General features: G+C 36.3%; 1 protein-coding gene across 4 annotated transcripts in view; it reads left to right on the forward strand.

Annotated features, from left to right (window-relative positions):
- The window catches only part of LOC138821363 (glutamate receptor 4), a 282,782-nt gene extending 261,223 nt beyond the window's left edge, over positions 1-21,559 (forward strand). Inside the window, exons 15-17 of one of the 4 annotated variants that reach the window (XM_070013534.1) lie at positions 6,984-7,098; positions 14,683-14,817; positions 18,988-21,559. In XM_070013534.1, the coding sequence (XP_069869635.1) occupies positions 6,984-7,098; positions 14,683-14,817; positions 18,988-19,152 (415 nt within the window). In that variant the 3' untranslated portion in view covers positions 19,153-21,559. Of the gene's footprint in view, positions 1-6,983; positions 7,099-12,429; positions 12,545-14,682; positions 14,931-18,987 lie in introns of all 4 variants that reach the window. The other 3 variants (XM_070013533.1, XM_070013535.1, XM_070013536.1) reach the window with 3 other exon arrangements.
- The last annotated feature ends 1,405 nt before the right edge of the window (positions 21,560-22,964 follow it).

The following is a 22,964-nucleotide window of genomic DNA, read 5'->3' on the forward strand; positions in this document are numbered from 1 at the left end:
GTTATTCAAATCTTCTTGACTCATTTGGAGTAAAAATTACAAAGGTATATCCACTAATTTAACTACATACCATATCTATTACCTAAAACCCAAAGACATGAAATCCTTTCTTCTCAAAGTAGTTTTAGAATGTTCACAATCAATTATGCTGGATCTGAACTGTCTTTCTGCTTACAAAATTTAAAAAACTTTTCACTTGTCATGGCATAAGCAAACTGCAGTGAAAACTCAATGTCTTAAAAAAAAATTTTGCATGTAGATGTAGAGTAATTTAGCTCAAATTCTGCCTTTGGAATGAATGCAGAGACCCAATGAAGCACAAAGTGCCTTGTGCGTGTCTATTGAGAGGAATAATTTGAGAAGAAAAGTAATATCAGTGCTACAAGTTAAATTGAAAACTTAGTGGAGCATTGATAATGCCAGAACGAGTTCCTCTTCCAGACTATTCCAGACTAAATAGCTGATAAAGGTTACGACTGTGAATGCAAATGCCCTTCCTTAAAAATAAACATATTAGTTCCTAATCTTTATCATTTGACAGCTTACTGGGTTTTATTGACCTTTTTTGTATTTTCCTGATTGATAACCAAAAACAAAATTCCTCAGCTGACTATTAATTCACTAGATATGTGGTTCTAGATGGAATTCATTGTAAAGTGAGATTTTTCTGCTAACTTAATCCATCCATTTTTATTTAAGGAGACATCATTAAATAATTTAGAAAAGTAACTCCTATTTTATATTTGCTCCTCTTCTATCCGATCTTGCTATGTGAAATGGGTCTCAGGACACACAATTCTTATCTACAACATACCCACCATGTAACTACAAAATGAAGGGCTTCTGAGGAGTTTGTATACATCTTGCATGAAAATATATTTGTATTAGTTGTTCATATTTTTTCAATGTAAACATATATGCACATATTGTACAGTATAGGGAACTTTACATCAAATGAGTTTTCCAATCTGGAACTCAAGTTTTACTTTGAAGAGAGTTGTAGTCAGAATGAAGTAGGATAAGAAGTTAAAGAACATTGCATTGTTTCAATTTTAGCAAAAAAAAAAGTCAGGATTTTTTTTCTCTTACGGTCTCTAATTTGGAAAAAAAAAAAAAAACAGAAACAGAATTGTTAGCTATAAAATCTGCTTTTCTAAAAACCAAGATATATACATGGCCCACTTAACAGGACTCCAGCCCACTCACAACCACTGTCCTTTAGCCTGAAGGAGAAAACTCTCCTATTTGTGTAAATATCTGTAACACAGTAAGTCTTCCCTCTAGGCTAGTGAGAGTTCCATTAGCCTCCTGCAGATGCTCTCTGAATCAGCTTCCTGCTCATTCGAGCATTACTCTCACTTCTCTGCCTAACCATCCCTTTCTGATGAGGTAGACCTTTGTACAAGTCAAGTACAGCACATGGTCTCCAGCCAGTGACACTGAACACCAAACCAAGATACACTATGCAATCAGAAACAATAAACATTTTCTCTGAGATTCTTAAGAATAACGTCTAGGTTCTACTTCTAGATTCTTCTCCCTCATGTTGATTTGATATAAATAGGATATAAATTTTGGCTTCAATAAAACAGTTCTGTAAACAACTGTATTTACAGAAATTCTTTCCCTAATTTCTTGCTGTAGAAAGTTTTGAGTGAGTGAACAAAATACAATTAAAATCAATTACAGTGCCTTTACTCACAGATAGAAATCTGTTGTTCATCCAATATTTTTTCATTAACATTAGATATGTGTGTAGGTTATCAGGCCAGGATCACAAATAATTTACAAATGTAATTCTTTTCCTTTAAACTTATGATACTGTAGGCATTTTTCTCATCATTTTTTAATGACAAGACACTACTATGTGCATCACAGATAGGCATCAACACTAGCACCTCAGGAGCTTTGTAGATATATAATATTACATCTAATTCAGAAGAATCTGATTAGGTAGGGTCAAGTCTCATAATTTGTACTTGTAACAAGGGCTTTTGATACTCAAATCAGGCTTTTGTCCAGTGGGATGTATGAAAGCTTAATTAATCCTCTCATTTGGAAATATAAGTTGTTCTCTATGTTTTGATATATAAATATACTAGGAAGTTTATCTTAAGTTATTTTGCTACATCTTCAGCAAATTTCTTAGGAGTTAGTTTTCAAAGGCAAAAATTGTGTCAAGGATAAAAATTGTTTTAAAGATCTTGTCCTATAAAGGCAAACTATTTTCTAGCTTTTAATTTGATCATCAGTGTATAAGACTTCCCAGTTTACTAAACCCTTGATGATATTGAGCATCCTCTTTAATATTTTTTCAATAAGAATGAAGAAAACTGAACTTGCATCACTTTAATTCAAAAGTTGAGTTCCAAGTAAGGTTGAATCATTACATAATTTTCCTTTCTCCTGAGTCAATAATCAGCTTAAAATCATCTTTGCTTAAAATATCTTTTGCTGATTTTGAAGAAATTCTATTTTGCTTTTCACATTTCTATAGTTCACATAGCTTAAAAGTTTACACCTTAAAAGTAGATAGGAGCTGGACACTGATGGCGCACACCTATAACCCTATCTACTCAGGAGTCTGAGATCTGAGAATCATGGTTCCAAGCCAGCCTGGGCAGGAAATTCCATGAGACGATTTTGTCCAAATAACCACCAATTGTCCATCAGAAGTGGAGCTGTGGCTCGAGTGGTAGAGCGCCAACCTTGAGCAAAAGTGCTCAGGGACAGAGCTCAACCCCTGAGTTCAAGTCCCAAGATTGGAACAACAAAAAAATAGGATTTGTTGGGGACTATGAAAAGAATCTTATTCAAAGCAATATTCTAGGCATTGTACTGGAGAACATAGCATGAATGGAACACTCAGGGAAGGAGAGCAAGGAGATCTTTGCTCAGGTGTATATAACTAAGGATCTATCCTGCTCAGGACAGAAAGCTCCAGCACCATCATGCAATAGTTAAGAGAAGTACACTGTACTGGAGACTGGCACAGGAGACTGGCATCACAGCCAATAATGAAATGTTTGTTCTATTAAGGGAAATGGAACTGAATTCATTTTAGCCAGATTAATGAAGTTTGGGCAAATTATTTATTCAGCCATCTGTGTGCTCTGAATAGCTTCTGGGGAGATACTGATTTAATCTATAGGATTGTCATCAAGCTTTGATCATTAATAGTAGAAAATCCAGGACATCACGGGTGCACTTTACCAAACTTAAGCCTCACTTATTTAGGTGTGTTTTTTTGGCTTTGTTTTCTGTACTGGGGTTTGAACTCAGGACTTCATACTTGCTCAGGCATGTGCCCCACCATCTGAGCCACACCTCCAGCCCGAAGTAGCAAAATCTAGACCTTCATCTGCTAGTGGATGTTTTATCATTTGTGTGCTTTAATACCTCACAACAGAGAAATTATGCTACAGTATCTATGTTGTGCATAAGGCATAAAGTAAGGACAAGAGCATTCCTCCTTGAAGTTATAGAATCAGAAGATAAGTTATTTGTGAAAGGGCACAGGAAAATAAGTGTATTTTGAAGAAGAAAAAAAAACCTACAATGCCTTAATTTACCTAAATTTGTTAAATGGAAAATGTTTCTGTTTTATGTCAAATATCAACTACATCCTTAACAACAACAACGTGTCCCGAGCTCTAAGGGAATGATGTACACCGAGAAAATCCGTCAAGCTGGAAATCCCAGGACTAGAACTCCCAAGTTTTCCAAAAGCCCCAGAATTCATTACAGCCCACAATCCATGTCCAACACTATTGAGACAATAAGGTTTTTAGAGAGTACTTTTTCTTATTTAGATTTCCCATAAGGTAGAAGAGTCGCAGGCAGTTACCTAGGTCCTATTATAATATACCACACACCTGTATTCTCGAGTGCAGTCTACACATCCTGAGAAAAAATGTGCTCACTCACTGTAGCTTCTTCCTCCCTTCCCATTTTTTAAATGAAAAGCAGTCTGTTTCAATGGACTTTACTCTGTAAAAGCTGCACTTTAATACAATTAAAAGGAATCATTCTGCTTGACAGATAACTCTTACAACTTCCTGGACACTTCATTAGAGCAAGAATATTCTTCACAGTCAATAGGAGTTTCTGATATTGATTTTGAAGTCCATGCCTGAAATGTATAAAGGAGATTCCATGTCCCCATATTTCTCTGACTTCTAATGACAACCTTGCTGATGAGTAGCTCTTAAGGATACCTTTCTCACTTTAGTTGGATAAAAAAAAAAATACTTTGCTGTAGTCTGGTAAAATGAGTCAATTAATATAATAGGGTTAAAAGTCATTTGATGGTTCTTATTAGCAACATGGAAAAGTAGTTCATTTCATGAAACAGAGCAGATTCCCAATGATCTTTGCAGATATAGTTGATGCTGCAGTTTAAATGTCAATACAGTGATGCTTGTAGCTGTAAATTTATTGCCTAAGGAAATCATGTTGTTAGCTAGACAATGGTAGGAAAAAATCATAGATAAATTTTAACATAAATTTAACATAAATCTTGAAATACTGAAAACTATCTCCAGATATTACTAGAGCCTTCTATGTCATAGCATTGACAAAACTAAACATCATGTATGACAGTTTGTTGAGGAACCAACCACATGAAGGAAAATGTGATTGTGAACTTGGCAGTGATTTATCTGTCAGTCAAATGTATAATATCCATCAAATATAAACACAGACATATATGTACAGATAGCAGTGTGAAACTAAACTGTTTTTACATGGCCTATCAGGTGGTATTAGATCATATCTTAGAATAATTTTGTAGAAAGCTTGGTTCCAAACAATTTTCTCAACATAAAGCTTTGTTCTTATTCATTCCTTTATTTTGCTTTTTTTGGTTTTCTTTGTGCTGTGAAACTGTCTTTTGATATAGCTAATAGCCCTGTTAAATAACCCTCTCATAAAATGGTTTGTTTCATCTAAGGAATGGTCTAAACCAACATATACAGCAATTGGGATACTTCATTTAAAAAAACCACTAATACAAATGTTTAAAGCTAAAATACAATGAAAGATAAGAATTATTTTCATTAAGATGTTAGTAGTTTTAACTTACTATCAGACAAAATTTATGAGTGTAGTGGCCCATGCCTGTAATCTCAGCACTAGAGAAGCTAAGGCAGGTAGATTGTAAGTTAGAAGCAAAACTGTGCTACATAGCAAAACCCTATCTCAAAAGAAAACAAAATAAAAAAGATCCCTTTGTTTCACTTATTGTAGACACAAAACAAATTAAACCAGTTATCTCTTCCCAAGAGAATTTTTTTAAATAGATAGCTATCTTCATTATTTATCCAGGCCTTCATTTTAATGTGGTCCGTTTAGTGAATTGACTACTTGCTGTTGTTTAGTTGAGGAAATGTTTTATTTTGCACCACTAATGTGGCATTTACTTGGGAATGTGAGAACAGCTATGTATTGAATTAGCATTCTGTAAATGGCAGTCTAACTCTTAAAAAGAATTAATGGTCCCAGAGTGTATAGTTTACTTACCGGGAATGTTGACTTTGTGCCCCAATAGGGCCAGCACACAGGGAAAGAGCTCGTGACATGGAGACATGGAAAACCACTTAAATAGGCTGTTTGATGGGGTTTTTTTTTTTTTGGGGGGGGGTCTGGTCGTGGAGCCTGAACTCTGGGCCTGGATGCTGTCCCTCAGCTCTTCAGCTCAAGGCTAGCGCTCTACCACTTGAGCCACAGCGCCACTTCTGGCTTTTTTGGTTTTTGCTTATGTGGTGCTGAGGAATCGAACCCAGGGCCTCATGCATGCAAAGCAAGCGCTCTACCACAGACACCTTCCCAGCCCCGGGTTTTTTTTTTAAAGCCCACATTTTTTATTAGTCATTTAAGTGACATTTTACTTTTGAAGTCATGCTATTTGTTAATAGTATTTTGTTTTATTTTATTCTTTCCATCCATCATTAAGTAGTCACCAAAGTCAGTGTTTCTCAGAAAGCACAGCCCAGTCTATACCCAGATTCCTGCAGTACACAAGCCACTCCCTAGATTTAATAGAAATCTCATTAATTGCTGGAAAAATGTCATGAAAGAGTCAATGGGTATTTATAAACTGTACCTTAGAAGTAATAAGGAAACAAAATACATAGGAGGCAAGAGCCCGTGGCACTTTTAAACCTGTGAGCAAATAGTTAGAATAATCTGCCTCTTATCCTTCTTTAGAGATAAACATAGAGAAAATCTAATCTGCAGCATAACTTCCTGGTGTTTAATTACTTAATTTAAGCAGTCAAATTGGATATGTGATCCTGATTTCCAAAAAGCACACATGCTTTTAAAAATCAACACAAAAATTTAGATGGAAGAACTTAGCCCTAAGAGCTGCTTCTGTCTCTAGACTTAGCAGAAAGTTTCCTCCACAACCTCCAGCCCATGAAACTGATCCAACAAGAAAAGCTTCCATTCTGAGATCAACAGAATCAAACAAATTAAATCCACACAGATAATAAAGGGAATAGCAATTAAGCCCCACTCTTTGTTGTCAGGAAATCAGTACAGGAAAGAAATTGTTAGGTTCTTGTTTTGTTTATATCATTTGAGTTTTTCCTTCAGGGAATACATTTTCATTTCAGGCTCTTTGGGGTCTTTGACATTTGTAGAGGCAAAGGGATTCAAGAGATAATTACTGGTAAATTTGAGTTTATTAACTATTTTGCAAAAAAGAAAAATTGATGTAATTGGTTGCTGATAAGATCAGTTAGTTGACAATAAACAAACTATGAAAATAAATAGCCCCAAATACTGCATGTGGAATATGTTTGAAATTAGGTACCATTGATTGCCTTTGGTTTGGACTATGGTGGATGGAGCTGCAGGATGGCAAAATGAGAGGTTTATTTAGCGTCTGGGAGAAGCTTATAAAAAGCTTTAAGTCCTCATTCCTTCTAACATCCTAACAGCTGTGCAGTTTCTTACAAAATATGTTTTATCGTTTCAAGAAATGCTGTTAACCTCGCAGTTTTAAAACTGAATGAACAAGGCCTCTTGGACAAATTGAAAAACAAATGGTGGTACGACAAAGGAGAATGTGGCAGCGGGGGAGGTGACTCCAAGGTTAGCCTCAATGTCACCAAAAGCGGGTAAACAGTATGTCAAGTAATAGGTGCATCTGCTGGGAGGCGTGCACACAGCAGCCTGCTAGTCCCGTCCCTTTACAAACAAGTATGCAATTACTGTCAAGGCAAAAATATTTGCAACCGCGATCGGTTTGGTGGCACACTAACCAATATGGTGGTAATAGTCTCTGAAAAGTTCTGGTTTGAAGAGGCTGTGGACTAGGCACTCACAGTCCTAGGAACGTATGGTTTGGAAAGAAAAGAAAGGCATGAGAGTTTCACAAAGAGCCAGTGAGTGAAGAGAGGAGAGAAAACATCAGGGTAAGTCTGACTTGTTTTCTTATTTTACTTGGCCAGAACTTCTACCAAATATTAAGTAACAGCAATAAGCTGACTCCATCTAGACCATCTAGCGAGCCTTCCAAAAAGGTGGGTTTTTCCCACATAAAATTCACAGGGCTGGGGCTGGGGGTGGCTCAGTGATAGAGCACTTGTCTTGCATGCCTGAGGCCCTGGGTTCGATTCCTCAGCACCACATAAGCAAAAAGAAAAAAGCCGAAAGTGGCGCTGTGGCTCAAGTGGTAGAGAGCGCTAGCCTTGCACTGAAGAGCTGAGGGACAGCGCCCAGGCCCCACAACTGGACCCAAAAAAAAAAAATTCACAGGGCTTCCATTTGAATTCAGTAACAACTCCAAGATAGAATTACAAGTTTTCACCTTCCATGAATGCATCAATTACAAAAATGATCGAAGAGAAGAAAAAAAACTTCTTTGTCTTCACCTTAGACATATTTTTCACTTCACAAAATGTTTTTATATTTCTAAGTAGATTTCAAACATGTATACAATTGGCAAGTATAAACTAGTGTCCCAGAGTCCTTCTTTATGTATGGCAGAGGTTTTAGATTTAAAGAAAATAATTACTAGATGAGAAAATTCTGACTGAGAAACTACCATCAATTGATATGCAAAACAAGTGAAAATTTTAAGATACGTTTTACATTTTTCAAATGTAAAAAATTCTACCCCCAACCAAAATGCTTTTCTCCAGGTTTCCGATTGGTCTACAAGTTCCCACACTTGGCCACATAAATTCAGAGAGAGATTTAACTCCATTTACACGGCATGTCAGGATATCTGCCATTACATACTCCAAACTCCATTCTAAACAATCCTAATAGGTTGTATATTGTCATGATGTTTATCATAAGAGCAAAAAGTTGTTGCAATGTAAATCATAATAATGCCCTACCTTGAATTTGTATAAAAGATAATATTTTAAATGGCCAGACCTAACTTGCATCTGAGTAAACAGGAGAGAGCTGTTGCCTTTCCAATTCCATTCTGTACTTTCTTCAGGTGACTGGTGTTCTTTTAAACTTTCCTCACTCCTCCTGTTCGGCTGATCTTCCTGTACAGAGGAAAAAGGAGGAGGAAATGTGCTAAGTTGAGTAGAACAGCTGGCTCTGAAGCCTTTGTTGAGTATAAAGTTAACTCAGGAGAGACCAACGTTGCATGATGACAGTAAAGAGAAATGATGCAAGTCTGCTAAAAATCCTGGCTTATGGGATTTTGAGACACAGACAATATTAATTTTCTTACCAGTTTTATTCAAGAAAGGTGGGAAATGGAAGCCTGTTCCTCCCAAGGGAAAGAAAATTCCTGTGATGATGCAGTGATTTGCCTGCCACTCACAGGATGGAAATCGTGGGGACCAGGGGAGCCCTGTGAACACCCCGCTCCCGTTTCCATTCAGCTGCAAATTACTAAACGTATGCTTCAGCTGGGTAATGGTCAGGACCTATGGAGAAAGAGAAAATTACTCACTGTCTTTTCCCTCAAGGTACCTAGGCTTTAATATACCCAACAGCTGAAGTCTTCAAGCCTTTGTGGCAGCTTTCCTATCACATTATGTAATAATTAGCACCCCACTTACCTGACAACCATTCCCAACTCTGCCAGGTTCTCATCATAACAATCTTTAGTCATGAAAAGTCAACAGGAGATATGAGTGACAGGATCTTATGTCTTACAGGAAAAGATGCAATGAAGTGGGGGGGGGTTGAAAGTTTGCTCCTTCAATATTGTGACTTAATCCTAACCAGTCACAAAGCTTTCATACTCATTCTCACAAGTAACATACACACATACATATATATGTATATGTTGATTGGCAATGAGCCAACTTAAAATTACAGATTACAATTTATAAAACAAATTTTCCCCTTTCGATTAATCTGATATGGCTTAGCCCAAGTTAAAAATCATACACAGACTTTTGTGCTACTATCTGAGCTTTTAAATCTTGATTTTAGTTGGGAATTTTGGCAATGTCTGTAACCATCAGTCATCATAGCACTAATAACAGCTAAAGCATTAATTTTCTCACTATAGATATAAAATTGTATAAATACTCATGGATATAGACATTGATGAAAATCATTCTGTAGATATAATTGTGAAATAATGTAGAAATTAAATCAGATCACACAATTCAGGGTCATGATTTGACATTTTGAAGATGACAACCCTATTCTGGTTTGTTACCTAAATGAATTAATCCCCATCATGACAGCCATGAAAACGAATGCAGGATTCAGAGTATAGAAGATAATGCAGTCAACAAACTGGAGGCGGGGCAGGCTGGGGAGGAGAAGAGACAGTAGATAGTTGGCCCTTGGAGTGTCTCTCAGTATTGAATTTCTTGTTCAAGCCTGTGTTTCTACCAGTTGAACACTAAGTTTGGCTAATAATAAGAGCCTTATATTCAAAACTGCCGATCTGAACTTGTCCTCTGAGACCAGGCTGCTGAAGGGTCAGCCTGTGGAAGGGACAGAAACAACCAGCAGAATTAAAAAGAAGAGAATGGGAGATCATCGAAAGCTGGACTTCGTCTAATCCACAAACTGTCTTCTGTTGTCTTTCCTAGAGGAAAGCTGGAGAAGAGTCTCTGCTTCCTTAGGTCTCTGCTTTCTCTCCTCTCAGCTCATGCCAGTCAAGAAGTGCCAGTAAGAGCCAACACAGCTCACCTGTGGGGTTTTGGTTTTTGTTTTTGTGTAAAGGAACAGATGAGCTAGCTTGAAGACCTAAAATCCCTTATTTAGGTTCAGGTACCAGAGGCTGAGGTGGGAAGATTGCTTGATCTCAGGGTTTTTAGAGACGCAGTTTGGGTAACATAAATCCCAATTAAAAATACGATCTCTTAGAGTATTAATTCAAAGAAAAGGCTTCCTCTGAGTTTAAAGAAATTTCAGTATAGAGAGCACCTACTCTGAGACAGCTACTCTGGTAAATACTGTCTTATAACGTGAATGAGAAGAATCCCCTTTGCTTCCTGAGATTAATAATGCACCAGTCATCCCACAGGGACAGTTTTCTTGTAGTCATTTCAAACATGAAGGTAAGAGAGTAGTAGACAATTAAACTTTGATTAACTGAGAGAGAGAGAGAGAGAGAGAGAGAGAGAGAGAGAGAGAGAGAGAGAGAGAGTATGCTAGTCCTGGGGCTTAAACTCAGGCATGGACACTGTCCCTGAGCTTTTTTGCTCAAGTCTAGTGTTCTACCACTTGAGCCATAGCTCCACTTTGCCTTTCTTAGTAGTTAATCGGAGGTAAGAGTCACACAGACTTTTCTGCCCTGATTGGCATCAAACTGTGATACTCAGCCTCCTAAGTAATTAGGATTATAGGCGTGAGCTACTGGCGCCCAGCTTAACGGAATTCATCTTAGCTCCCCAATTACCTATGCTTAAACTCAGCTTTTTAAAAGAGTATCACATAATGCTTATGCAGGATTCTAATTTAAAAAAATATTCTAGGATCATACATATATAAGATATTACAAGATTAATGCAAATTTTAAATTGCATTGAAAACATTTCAAAATGAGAAACATATTTTTCATTATGAACATTAGAGAAAAGAATAGGTTTAACATTTAACCTGAACACTCAATTATCCCGAAACCCATTTGTCTTAAGTCTTTGGTTATGTATTTCATGGACTATGCTATGAAGCTACATGACCACAAACCCCAGCAGTAGTTGATACCTATGTACGTAGTTGAATAAGCTCTTTGCCCTGGTTTCTTTATTTATAAAGCATGAGTGAGAGTAGTAAAGATATTTTCCATGATGCCTGGCTCATAGCAAGTGCACAGTAAATGTTAGCTATCATTATGACCATCATTATTAATACTCTACCTCACTGGAAGCTTGTGGAATTCATCTTTTGGTGATCCAAGTAAAGGCATACTTACCTCCCACTGAATGCAGTCAACATCTCCTAGAAGTGAGTTACTGAACCATTCATCCAGACAAAATGGCAGTTGAAGAATGCTGCCAGTCTCCAGTAAAATGAAATGGAAAGCAACTGGCCACAAGAACGCAATACAGGATCCCAGGGCTTGTTATGTCATTCATCTTGTAGCTTTGGGATTATTATAAAAGATTACTCTGAAAAGTGACACTGAGTGATGGCTGACATCTTCCTTCTCACCTCTTTCTATGATATTTAATATTAAATGAATCAAAGATGGTAGGAAAGTGGGGGAAAGAGAAAAGAACATTCTAGTTCAGAGAAGTTTGTCTAGTCAGAAAAAAAAATCTTGGTTACCTCAGACTACTGTTTATTTATTGTTCATTAATTAGAGAGTGAATATAGTCACTTGACCTTGTACTTGGAGCATAAATTAATGTGGTAAACTCAAAGGATAGATGAAAATTGAGTTAAATACTGCAATTCAGCAGGAAAATATCAATATGGGTTTATACTTTAAAATACCAATGACCCTGGTCGACACACTGAACCTACTGTGCATTGGCTTTTGGATAATAGATGTTATGGAGTCAGTTTATTGATGGATACTTCTGACATTTTTAGAGCATAAAGTACAGTCATACACTAGAGAGAGTCACAAAGCACTCACCTAAGAATTGGAGTCAATCCTATGTAGCTTCTGTTTAAGTCTGTCAACCTTCACCTACTTCCATTAATTTTGAAAGGGAAAAGGTTTTTGAATGCGTGCCACATTTACGGGGTGGGGTGGGGAGGGAGAATTCAAAAGAAAGCCTATTCTGAGCCAATAGTTTTGGATTCACAGTAATTGCATACATCTTATTTATCAATTCTCCCTAGCAGTATGTGCCTGTTACCTAAAGCGATGGAGCAGGCCCCAGTTTTATGTCTGATGCTAACGTGGGCCTACGGTATAAGACATAGCACCCACTGTGGCCTCTGCTCTGTCACTTTGCCATGCGATTCTTATGTAGTTTGACTTGAATAACATAAAATAACATATATAATGTTATTTATGTTATTTTCCACGTGAAGAACTCCTGTAAACCTTGCCGTTTTGAAACTCAGTGAGGCAGGCGTCTTAGACAAGCTGAAAAACAAATGGTGGTACGATAAAGGTGAATGTGGACCCAAGGACTCGGGAAGCAAGGTCAGTCGCTGAAGTTCGGGCCTCCTCTTGCGTTCACAAAGTCTATGAAAACCGTAAAAACCACTGTGTCTCTATACTACCAGCCACTGCCTGAAGTAGAAAACAATGCCATAGATTTCAACCACAGGGACCGTCTCTTTAGGAAACTGCAACCTATTTATTCCCCAACACTAAGGTTTTAGAATAAACTAAAATTAACTATTAAAAAAAAAACCTCAAAATAAAAATTTTTATAGGATCCTCAAAATTACGTACCACTAATGAAAGCTGTGTTTTTCTTTACAGTTAAGGTTTTGTTTCAGAGAGAGAGAGAGACCATTATTACTTCAAGCGCTAATATAGTCCCTTCACAAAAATTGATGAGTAGTCGCCCAGAAACAAAAGATGATAAATACTAAAGTTCAGTATTTTGTTATCATTTACCACACACATTCCACTTTAGTTCCAGGGCCCTGTTAAACTTCTGGCCTGACAAACAGATAAGCCTCCCAGTTGCATTCTCCCATTTGAAATTTCTTTATTTTTACACTAATATTTACACATACTTTCCTTGAGTTTAAAACCTTTCATTCAATAGTTCTCTTCAGAACACTGAAGAAAGCCGTAAGTCAAAGTCTATTGACTACAACAGCTCTGTTCTTATTCTGTTAACAAATATAACAAGTTTATCAATCAGTCAAAATATCTACACTTTAATAGAACAGAATTAATTGTTTCAAAGTCAGTTGAAGATTCTTGGAGTTCTCTTTTCTTCCCCTCCCCCATAATCTCTTCTAGGAAGAAAACTAATTACTGGTTATTCATAGGCATTAAACAGGTGACTGGCTTAAATGGAGAGCTTCAATTAATTTAAGGAGACAAAGTCAAGTTAGTCAATCCCTTTGCAGGTCTTACACTTAATTACTTCTGTCTACCTTTGAGCCAGAGTAGAGTGAGAAAAGCTTAGCCAGATAATGAAATGGTAAAACTTAATGTAAAGTATATAAAATAATTAATCATTACAAAATCATTAATAAGTGATTATATTTGAAAGACAACCACCCCCCAAAAAATTTGTGGCCTGGTCAGTTGGTATCATGACTTAGTAGACAGTAAAATGTATCTTTTGAATTAAATACTCTTCTAATAAAAATTATTTAAGATCTCAATCACATTCTGCACAAAACATATTGTTGAGAAAAAGATGACCACAGAGCCATCTTCAGGTTCTCTGCCAAAATATTTTTGGAATTATGTTACATAGTAAGTCCAATTTATAATTTTTGAAAACTTCTGAATTCTAGATAATTGACCATTACAGATTTACGATAAAATAATTTGTATGTAGATCTCGAAAGAATAAGATGTCTTAAAACATTAACTGAATAAGCATTTCTAAATGGAAGTAGAATTCTATTTTCCAAACCTATAAAAATAATTATGAATTTGTCCTTATATATTTTATTTCTCAGTTGATCATGGTAATTTAAAAATTGTCTAGGACAATTACCTGTTATAGAGATATATGAATATTATATAATATATAATTACTCCTAACTAGTACAGAATATGCAAGAGTGACATTTTTCATAAGATTTCCCCAGTAGTCATATCTGAAAGAACAAATGATGTGTACTTTTTATTTGGTAAGGTGATGATGAGCAGAATGTGAAAGTACTAGCTTAAAGATCCTTAAGTAGGAAGTAGGGAGCTTCAGTGTATTCAAGAGAAATCTTAAACATTAGATTAATGTTTTAAAAGACATAATGCTAGAAGAGGTCTCCTGTCCCATATAATTGAATATTAAATATGTCATTTTCAAAGTCTATAACAAGCCCACTTCTGTTACCCTATGTCAATATATAAATGCTTGTACATGGCTCAGTATGGTGGTTTTCACAGCCTATTTTATAGCAATAAAATGTTACTGATTTTATTAAATGTAATGGCAGTTAATTTATTGGTAATTATAATTTCACTTCTGAGAACTATAAGCTTTACGCTTCAAGCCATAAACCTACATCAGTGACTTATCTTCATAAATACTTTCAGGTTAAATTAAGCATTTACTTTAATTGGCTGTTTGGATTTCATGTGTGCTTTTTACCTATTGCATGTGATGTTCCTGCAATTAACTCACGTGTCTCTATCCTCTGTAGGACAAGACGAGTGCCTTGAGCCTGAGCAACGTAGCAGGCGTCTTCTACATTCTGGTTGGCGGCTTGGGCTTGGCAATGCTGGTGGCTTTGATAGAGTTCTGTTACAAGTCCAGGGCCGAGGCGAAGAAAATGAAGGTGGCAAAGAGTGCACAGACTTTTAACCCAACTTCCTCGCAGAATTCCCAGAATTTAGCAACCTATAGAGAAGGTTACAACGTATATGGAACCGAAAGTATTAAAATTTAGGGGTAGGATTTAGGGCCTATGACAGTGAGTGGAGAATGCATCCTGTGAACGCGGTGTTGTGACCTGTCTGTCCAGTGGTGGTATTTTGCTTGCTTCTAATTAGAGCTTTCTATTTTTGGAAACTTGAGTGCAAAGTGGTTCGATTTTCTTTGGCTGCAGAAGTACTGTTTGAAACTTTATGTTGCCAATAGATATCTGCATTGCAAGAGTCAGAAAGACAAAAGCAAACTAGAATTGCTCTAAGATGATTCAAATAGTATGACTTCTCTTAAATTTGGGAGAGATTGGAAATTAGATCTGGGCTTCCTAGTACACCGACCAGGCAAATTTGTACAACAACTCATATTTAGTTCATACACTAACAAGGAAAAAAACCCTCTTCTGAATCAAAACCTAGAGAGTTGTCTGTTATTGTTGTTTTTATATATAACATCATTTTTTCTAAAGAAATAATACACATAAAAGCTCAAAAGCACATAGTATGAACTCACTGAACCTCACCTCCCCATCTAATTTGCTTTACATTGGCCATCTGTCTATATTTTTAAAGCATGAATCCCTGCTGTTGGTTCATCTGACAATTGTCCTTTGAGCCAGCACTTTAGGGAGAAGAGGGGTGATTGCTGGAACACATCTATTAGATGAAATTCAACTTTTGTTTTCATAATGTCACTAAGGGTATGAATAGACATTTTAAGCATAGATGTCCCGAATATATCAGCTCCATAGGACAGATAGAGTAAAAGATAAAAACTAATTACAGTGAGCTATTCTGCACTTTCTTTTTTTCTTTCAAAACTGCTTTCCACCAAACCAGAGTGATCTCACTTACTCTGATCCTCTCATGATTTTACAATAAAAAAAAACTATATGTATCCCATGAAATATAGGAGATAGGGACCATTGTTTCTTAAAGAATCTAAATGCCCACTTTATCTTTCCTGTAACTATAAAAAGTGCTTTTCCAATAACACCTGAATGGATTTGTTATTGTTCTTCTAAAAATCAAGCCTCTACAAAACCATTTTCTAAAATTACATATAATAGCTTAGTGAATGGGCTGTTCAATTATGATCACATGCTAAATGTTTCTGAACCTTCAAGAGATATTGAGGGCTTTTGATGTACCTTGAAGTAAAAATAAATAAATAAAACAAATAGCATTTTAGTAAGAAACTACAGCTGCTCTAATGCCAGAAAAATGTCCATGATTTTGTGATTTATAGATACAGAAATCATGGAAGTATCATTAAAGATAAACATTGTTCCTATCTTTACCAACCCTGTTCACCACAATCTAACTGCTTATACCCATAATACAAAAGTTGATGGCTGAATACAAGTTAATAGTAACAACTCCAAAGTGGTTCTTTCCAATTATTGTTTTAAAAATTAGGAACTAGACCCTCAATTCCTGTAGATCAAAACATGATGAGCATGTCTTCTAATAGGACAAGAAACTGAGATGACTTAAAGTATGGCCAGCCATCAGGAGAATACTTTCATCTTGATGTTTATAGAATTGAGGAGAGATATTTCACACTGAGAAAAACAATACCTGACCAGTTTTCAGAGTTAACTATTTCAACTGCATTTTGACATGAATTTGTTTAAGATGCATTAAACTTTTTTCTTACTCCTTTAAAATTGAGGGGTTTTTTTTGGCTAGGGCAGCCATTAGCAAGACCCAGTACAGAAACAGAGAGGAAAAAGAATATTAAAAATTATAAAAAGGAATACTCATGTATGCCAGTTTACTACAAACTTTTGGGAACTTAATAAACTAAATATGAATTCCCAGATTACCTACATGAACATGTAACTTACATGTAATAATATTTTTGAGTAGGAAACTGGTATTAAAATTGACCTAGGAAGCTAAATTTGAACTTTTAAAAGCAATATATTTCAAGTGAAAAGAAAACATTCACATCTGGCTTTCTTTTTAAGTCAATAGTTTCCAGAGTAAATGAAATTCTTTCCACCTATAGAGAACACGTGAAAGTAAGCAATTTTTATTTTATTATCAAATTAAAATGAATGCTTTTCTCTTCAAAACTTCTATTGAAAAAAAGGAAATTTGGTGTACGAAATTATTAAATGGTTGGTAATATTTTGATAATATTTTTCCAAGGACTCCCCCCCCAATTTGAAACCTTCACTACATAATAGATCTAAATCAAAGTGATCATCCCTCAAAGAGAACAGATACATTAAGATTATTTAAGAAATATAAGATTTGGTATTGGAATCACTAGATAAACAGCCACCATAACTCAAACAGATTCAGATCCTACGTAAACCTACAAGGAAGTTTTCTGTCTTGAGGAGCCCCGGGGGGAGGGGTTCACATCAAGATGAACAGGGATGACATCTTATGGAATAAGCAGGTAACATAAGTATAGGAAATAAAAGTGATAGAACAAATGTAAGAGAGAAAATAGAGAGATGTTGCTCTGAGTTCAAGTCCCAGTAGCAATACACACACACACACACACATACGCACACATACACACACACACACACACACACACACAAATATGACTTGTCCAAGATTCATTAACTATTATACTCAGTTGCATTAATCAATGAAAGAGTTCAAGAGTGAATGGAGTTTTCCAAGTTTAGGAACTTTTCCTTTCTTAACAATCACAAGAAAAAAAAAGAGAAAGAAAGAGACAGAAAGAGAGAGAGAGAGAAAGAAAGGAAGGAAGGAAGGAAGAAAGAAAGAGAAAGAAAGAAAGAAAGAAAGAAAGAAAGAAAGAAAGAAAGAAAGAAAGAAAGAAAGAAAGAAAGAAAGAAAGAGAAAGAAAGAAAGAAAGAAAGAAAGAAAGAAAGAAAGAAAGAAAGAAAGAAAAAAAGAAAAGAAGAAAAGAAAAGAAAAGAAAAGAAAGAAAGAAAGAGAATAAAATAGACTTTAGGGTAAAAGCCTTCTGAAAATGCTTTTTGTTTTGCTTTGTTTTGCTTTGTGTTGATCCTGGGGCTTGAATGCAGGGACTGGGTGCTATCCCCGAGCTTTTGTGCTCAAAGCTAGTGCTTTTTGGTAGTTAATTGGAGATAAGAGTCTCACAGACTTTCTTGCCTGGGCTGGCTTTGAATGTCAATCCTTGGATCTCAGCAGCCTGAGTAGATAGGATTACAGCTATGAGTTTTAGGAGAGTTGATGTAAGTCATGAAAGGAGCATAGCGAATATCTCCTTCACCTTATTTTCCTTGTTAGTCAATGTAAACTGAAGAGACTGAAAAGAGTATAGAAGAAATGAATGAACAGTAATTAGATTTATGCAATTAAACTGTCTGCTTCTTCTTTATCTAATGTTACCTGTTGAGTCCAAGAATAAGTATTTAATGAGCAATCCAGAGACCTAATTAATTCCATGCCCTAAATAAGAGAAGTGCCCTGTGATCTTGCAGGAGGTACCAAAATATGTCTCTTTGGTACCCCTTTTAAGAATGACTGTAAAAACAGGAGTCTGAGTTTGATAATAGGCCTAGAGGGAACTATCTGTCACTAACCATGCTGTTGAGTCATGTCTATAACTCATGTGAATGAATGAAATCGTCTGTGGGTAGGTCTGTGTTTAGGAAACAGGACAATCTGTCACTTCCTCTCAAAACAATTTAGTGGAATCCTTGCACTGTAAAGAAGACATTTTCTAAAAGAAACTACTATGATTTCAAGAATACTATCCAAAATAAAGGAGCTCTGAAGTTCCACCAGATGTACTGAGGTATAAAGTAGAGCAAGCTAAAAGATGCTCTCTACCCAGATTTGCTACACAAACCTAAATTTTGTGATTTTTTTAAAAAAAAGAATTAGTTTTTAAATAGATGGGACTATAAATTTCAGGCTGATTAGTTCTTTGGTGTCACTGGAGTTTTCCTTTCTTTCTAAGCAGTTTGCATAGGACTTACAAAAAATAATGGAAAATGCAGATGTCTAATTACTATTTCTGGATTTATTTTCTTTTTTGGATGTTGGTTGTGTCACATGTCGTTGAAGAAACAGTAACATTATGACACGCCCCATTCTTTCTGTTTCCTTTCCATGCAACCCAGCTGACCTTTTCTGAAGCCATAAGAAACAAAGCCAGGTTATCCATCACTGGGAGCGTGGGAGAAAATGGCCGAGTCCTGACGCCCGACTGCCCAAAGGCCGTCCACACTGGAACTGCAATTAGACAGAGTTCAGGATTGGCTGTCATTGCATCGGACCTACCATAAAAACCAAAAACATAATTGAGTGCCTTAATTAAACTGTGTTGATGATGACTGATGGAAACGCAGCCCTCCCCCCTCTCCCCCTCGCCCTCCTCTCCCCTCCAACCGAGGGGCCAGCGGCTGGACATCCTTGGGGGCAGGAATCGCATCCTAGCTGGTGATGGATGTCAGCAACAGCAAACCTGCGCATGAGCTCAGCTCCGAAACCCAAACTCTCAGATTTTTATATCAGGAAAACTCACAATTTAGGGGTGGTTTTTTTTGTTGTTGTTTGTTTGTTTGTTTCTTTGTTCTTGTTTGGGGGGAGCCAGTGGGAGGGAGCCGGGAATTGGGTGTATTAACAGCAACAAAATGTCACTCAAGAGTGGACTTTAAACAACAAAATCAACAAACACTAATCAGACTTGCCAGTTAGCGTATTCAACTGTGAAGTTCTTGCTCAAAAAGGCGTTGGTCATCACGGAAAGGGATTGAAACAGTTATACCCGTCCACGAACATGCTCAACCTGTGTGTGCGAAACACCCGTCGAGTCCATGGAAGCATCTCCAGCTGAGAACACAACAAATCTCTAAACTGTGATAAGAAAATAATAAACAAACATGTAAATCCTGTGAAAAAATTTAAAGGAAGTATTTACACTTACTTTGGAGAAAAAAACAAAAAAACAAATACCTGAAACATGCTTGCTTTTTAACTGACGTAAATTCAATAGAGGACAACACAATTCTTTTTTCTAACCATCTTAGGGAACAATACATTGCAATAATTGATATAAATGCCATCACTGTAATAAACTTTAGAGACCTTTTTTTTTTAATATAAAAGTTGTTGGTCATCTTCTTGTTTGCTGTGTCAAATTTTCACTGTGTCAACACAAGTCGGTTCACAGATTGCATTTGTCTCACTACCAGGAGCAAAAAGTGAAGAAAGTTGTCTACGTTAAACCATCTGTCAAGGTAGAATCAAAAGAGACTACGGGTCGCTCACGTTATTGCTATTATTTATAATCTCATTCTGTGCACAAAATTGTGGTTTTTGTACCCACCAAAAAAAGAATAAAACAACAGATGTTCTTACAATATCTACAGAGCTTAAAAGTTTTTTTCTACTATTATAAAAGTCATCTGAGAAATTATGAGAGGATACAAGGGATGATAGAAATCAAGTGGTGGACCATATTGGAAAATGTAGCTAGCCCTTTACTTTTCTGCACACTAAGCTGTCTTTTACAGATCTTTGATTGTTAGAAGATTAAATTGTCAAAGATGGAGTTGAGTCTGGGAATTAATCATTGCCCTAACAGCAACTTTCCCTGTAACTGTGTATTGGAATTTTTACTTGATGGTATTTTGCTGCGTAAAACTATATGTCTTTTTGGACTTCTCATTCCTATTTTTCCATTATATCTTTTGAAGGCACTAATAGCTTGGGGTAGGCCACAAATGAACAAATCAATCCTTAGTCTTTGTTTTCACCTGAAAATTGTGAAGAAAACTGTACTCTCATTTATTTATAGAAAATACTTTGCTATGTATGGATTAAAATGACATGGTACAAAAGAAGGTTTGGTTTATTGAAAATAATAGTAAGTACCATAATACAAAACTGCATAGTGAGAGATCTTGGCAGAAAGCACAATTTAGGATGATCTCGAAAGTCTTGCCTTGAAGGATGAGTGGAGTTTTCATTGGAGGAGAAGGTGATAAAAGCATTGTGGGTAAGCAGCGCCCAAAGTCATGTATATCGATGGCTTCTTTGGGGAATGTATACTATACCACGAGATAAGCTAATAAGAGACCTAGGTGTGATATCATGGAAGTTCAGATGGCTAAGGTGAAGGATTGATTTTCTTCTATCAACTCTTAAGACCTCCACCAATAACTTTGGTGTCTGTGTAGCAGAAAGAGCAGTCTTAGAAAGTATATATCTGGTAAGGCATGTATGCACTGTCCCCTTGGGAAAACGTAAGCAGCAAAAATGAGCCCCTCTTAAAACCTGGCCTTTGGTTATCTCTTCAAGGACTTCTCTTACTGCTCATCATCTTCCCCCTCCACTGAATGAACCTCCACTAAATGAGCAGCACACGGAATATCACAGATACCGTAAGTGCTGTCTCTAAGTTAACGCCGTCTCCTCCGCTTAACTCACACTCATCCTTCAACACTCAAATTCTATTTTACTTGCCCTGGGAGGAATTCCATGAGTCTCTACCATGCCCTGCCTGTGAAGCCGAGTGAGGTGCCATTCTTAATGTGTCTTCCCATTCACAGCACTCACCATTTACTGCAGTGTAATTGCCTGTGTACTCGTCTGTAAAACTACTAGACTGTAAGCTCTTTGAGGGCAGGGACTGTGTTATCTTGTTCACAGTTGTATCCTCAGCACCCAGCACAGTGCCTGGCATATTGTAGGTGCTTAATAAATATTTGTTGAATGAAAGAGTGAATTGAACTGAATTAATTACACAGAAGCAAGAACACTTTCTTTTCATGAATAGTACCTAGAGAGTACGCTAAGCATACTGTGTATAAAATTAAAGCCAGGGGTTGGTTGATTTCAAGGTTTTCTAGAACAGCAGGAAAAGTGGTTAAAAAGAAACAATAGTGAGAAAAAAAAGATTTGATCTATTTTCTGGTTGGATGAGAAAGTTTTCTATATAATGATACCCAGCTACGGCTTAGCCAGAGAAAGATATGATTACTAAGGAACTTGGAATAAGGATTTGGTTGGGTTTTTATATATACTTCTTAGAGTGTTTTGTGTTTTTGTTACAGAGTTATCATTTTTGTAGACTAAAAATATATTTTTCCAAATGGAAAAATTTTCTATCAATATAAAGGGTTAATTTCTGGATCGCTATGAGATAAATTGCTATAAAACTTAGGCATGTAATATTTTAGGCAGTACTAGGGTTTGAACTTAGGGCCTTATGCTTCCTTGGCTGGTGCTTTACTACTTGAGCTACACTTCCAGCACAGCTTTTGGCTGGTTATTTTGGAGTTGGACTCTCAGGGGCTTTTCTGCCCAGGCTAGTTTTGATCCTCTAAATCTCAGCCTCCTGAGTAGCTAGTATTGATTATAGGAGTGAGCCACCCGCACCCAAAAGAAATGTGATTTTTAGAACATGTTAAAGTTAAAAAAAAAATTTAAGTAAAACTTTGAAGCTACCTCAGCTTCAAAGCCAATGGACCACAGATGAAAAGGCTAAAGAGCCCTCACATAGTATTGAAAGATCTAAAGAGAACTTTGCAACACTCAGTTCACTATTACTGGACTTGCTGGTCCCCTGGTCTTCTCACTTTAATCAATTTATTCTACTTCCCTAAGGCATAGCACAAAATAAGAATTTATTGCTTATGTATTAGAACATTAACAAAATATAATATTGTAAGTATCGAACTCAAGTAATTTTCCCAGAAAACACTGTAACCCAATTTGTCACACTAAAATAGTAGTAATTGGAATGAGAATCAAATAAAAATTGGTATCCTGAAGAATTTGTGAAGAAGAGATAAATTTTACAGCTTTGGCTGTCTCTTATTTGTGAAGATAATATTGCATGAAAAATATGTCTTTTCATACCCATTGCCAGGAAGACATTAATTCAGACAATCCAGCAGGTTAGGGTCTTCGTGTTTTTGCTTTGTTTTTCATTGCTGGGGGAACACATAGCCTTGAACATGGTAGACATATTCAAGCAAATCTATGACTAAGAGCTATTGCCAGCCTAGAGTTTTAGTATTTGTAAAACCCAAATGTAAATTATTGTTTACTTATATATGTACTAAGCAGCTGGTATAAGCAATTTTCCAAA

Source organism: Dipodomys merriami, unplaced genomic scaffold (assembly GCF_024711535.1).
Source record: "Dipodomys merriami isolate MVZ:Mamm:240054 unplaced genomic scaffold, mDipMer1.0.p SCAF_91, whole genome shotgun sequence".
NCBI lineage: Eukaryota > Metazoa > Chordata > Mammalia > Rodentia > Heteromyidae > Dipodomys > Dipodomys merriami.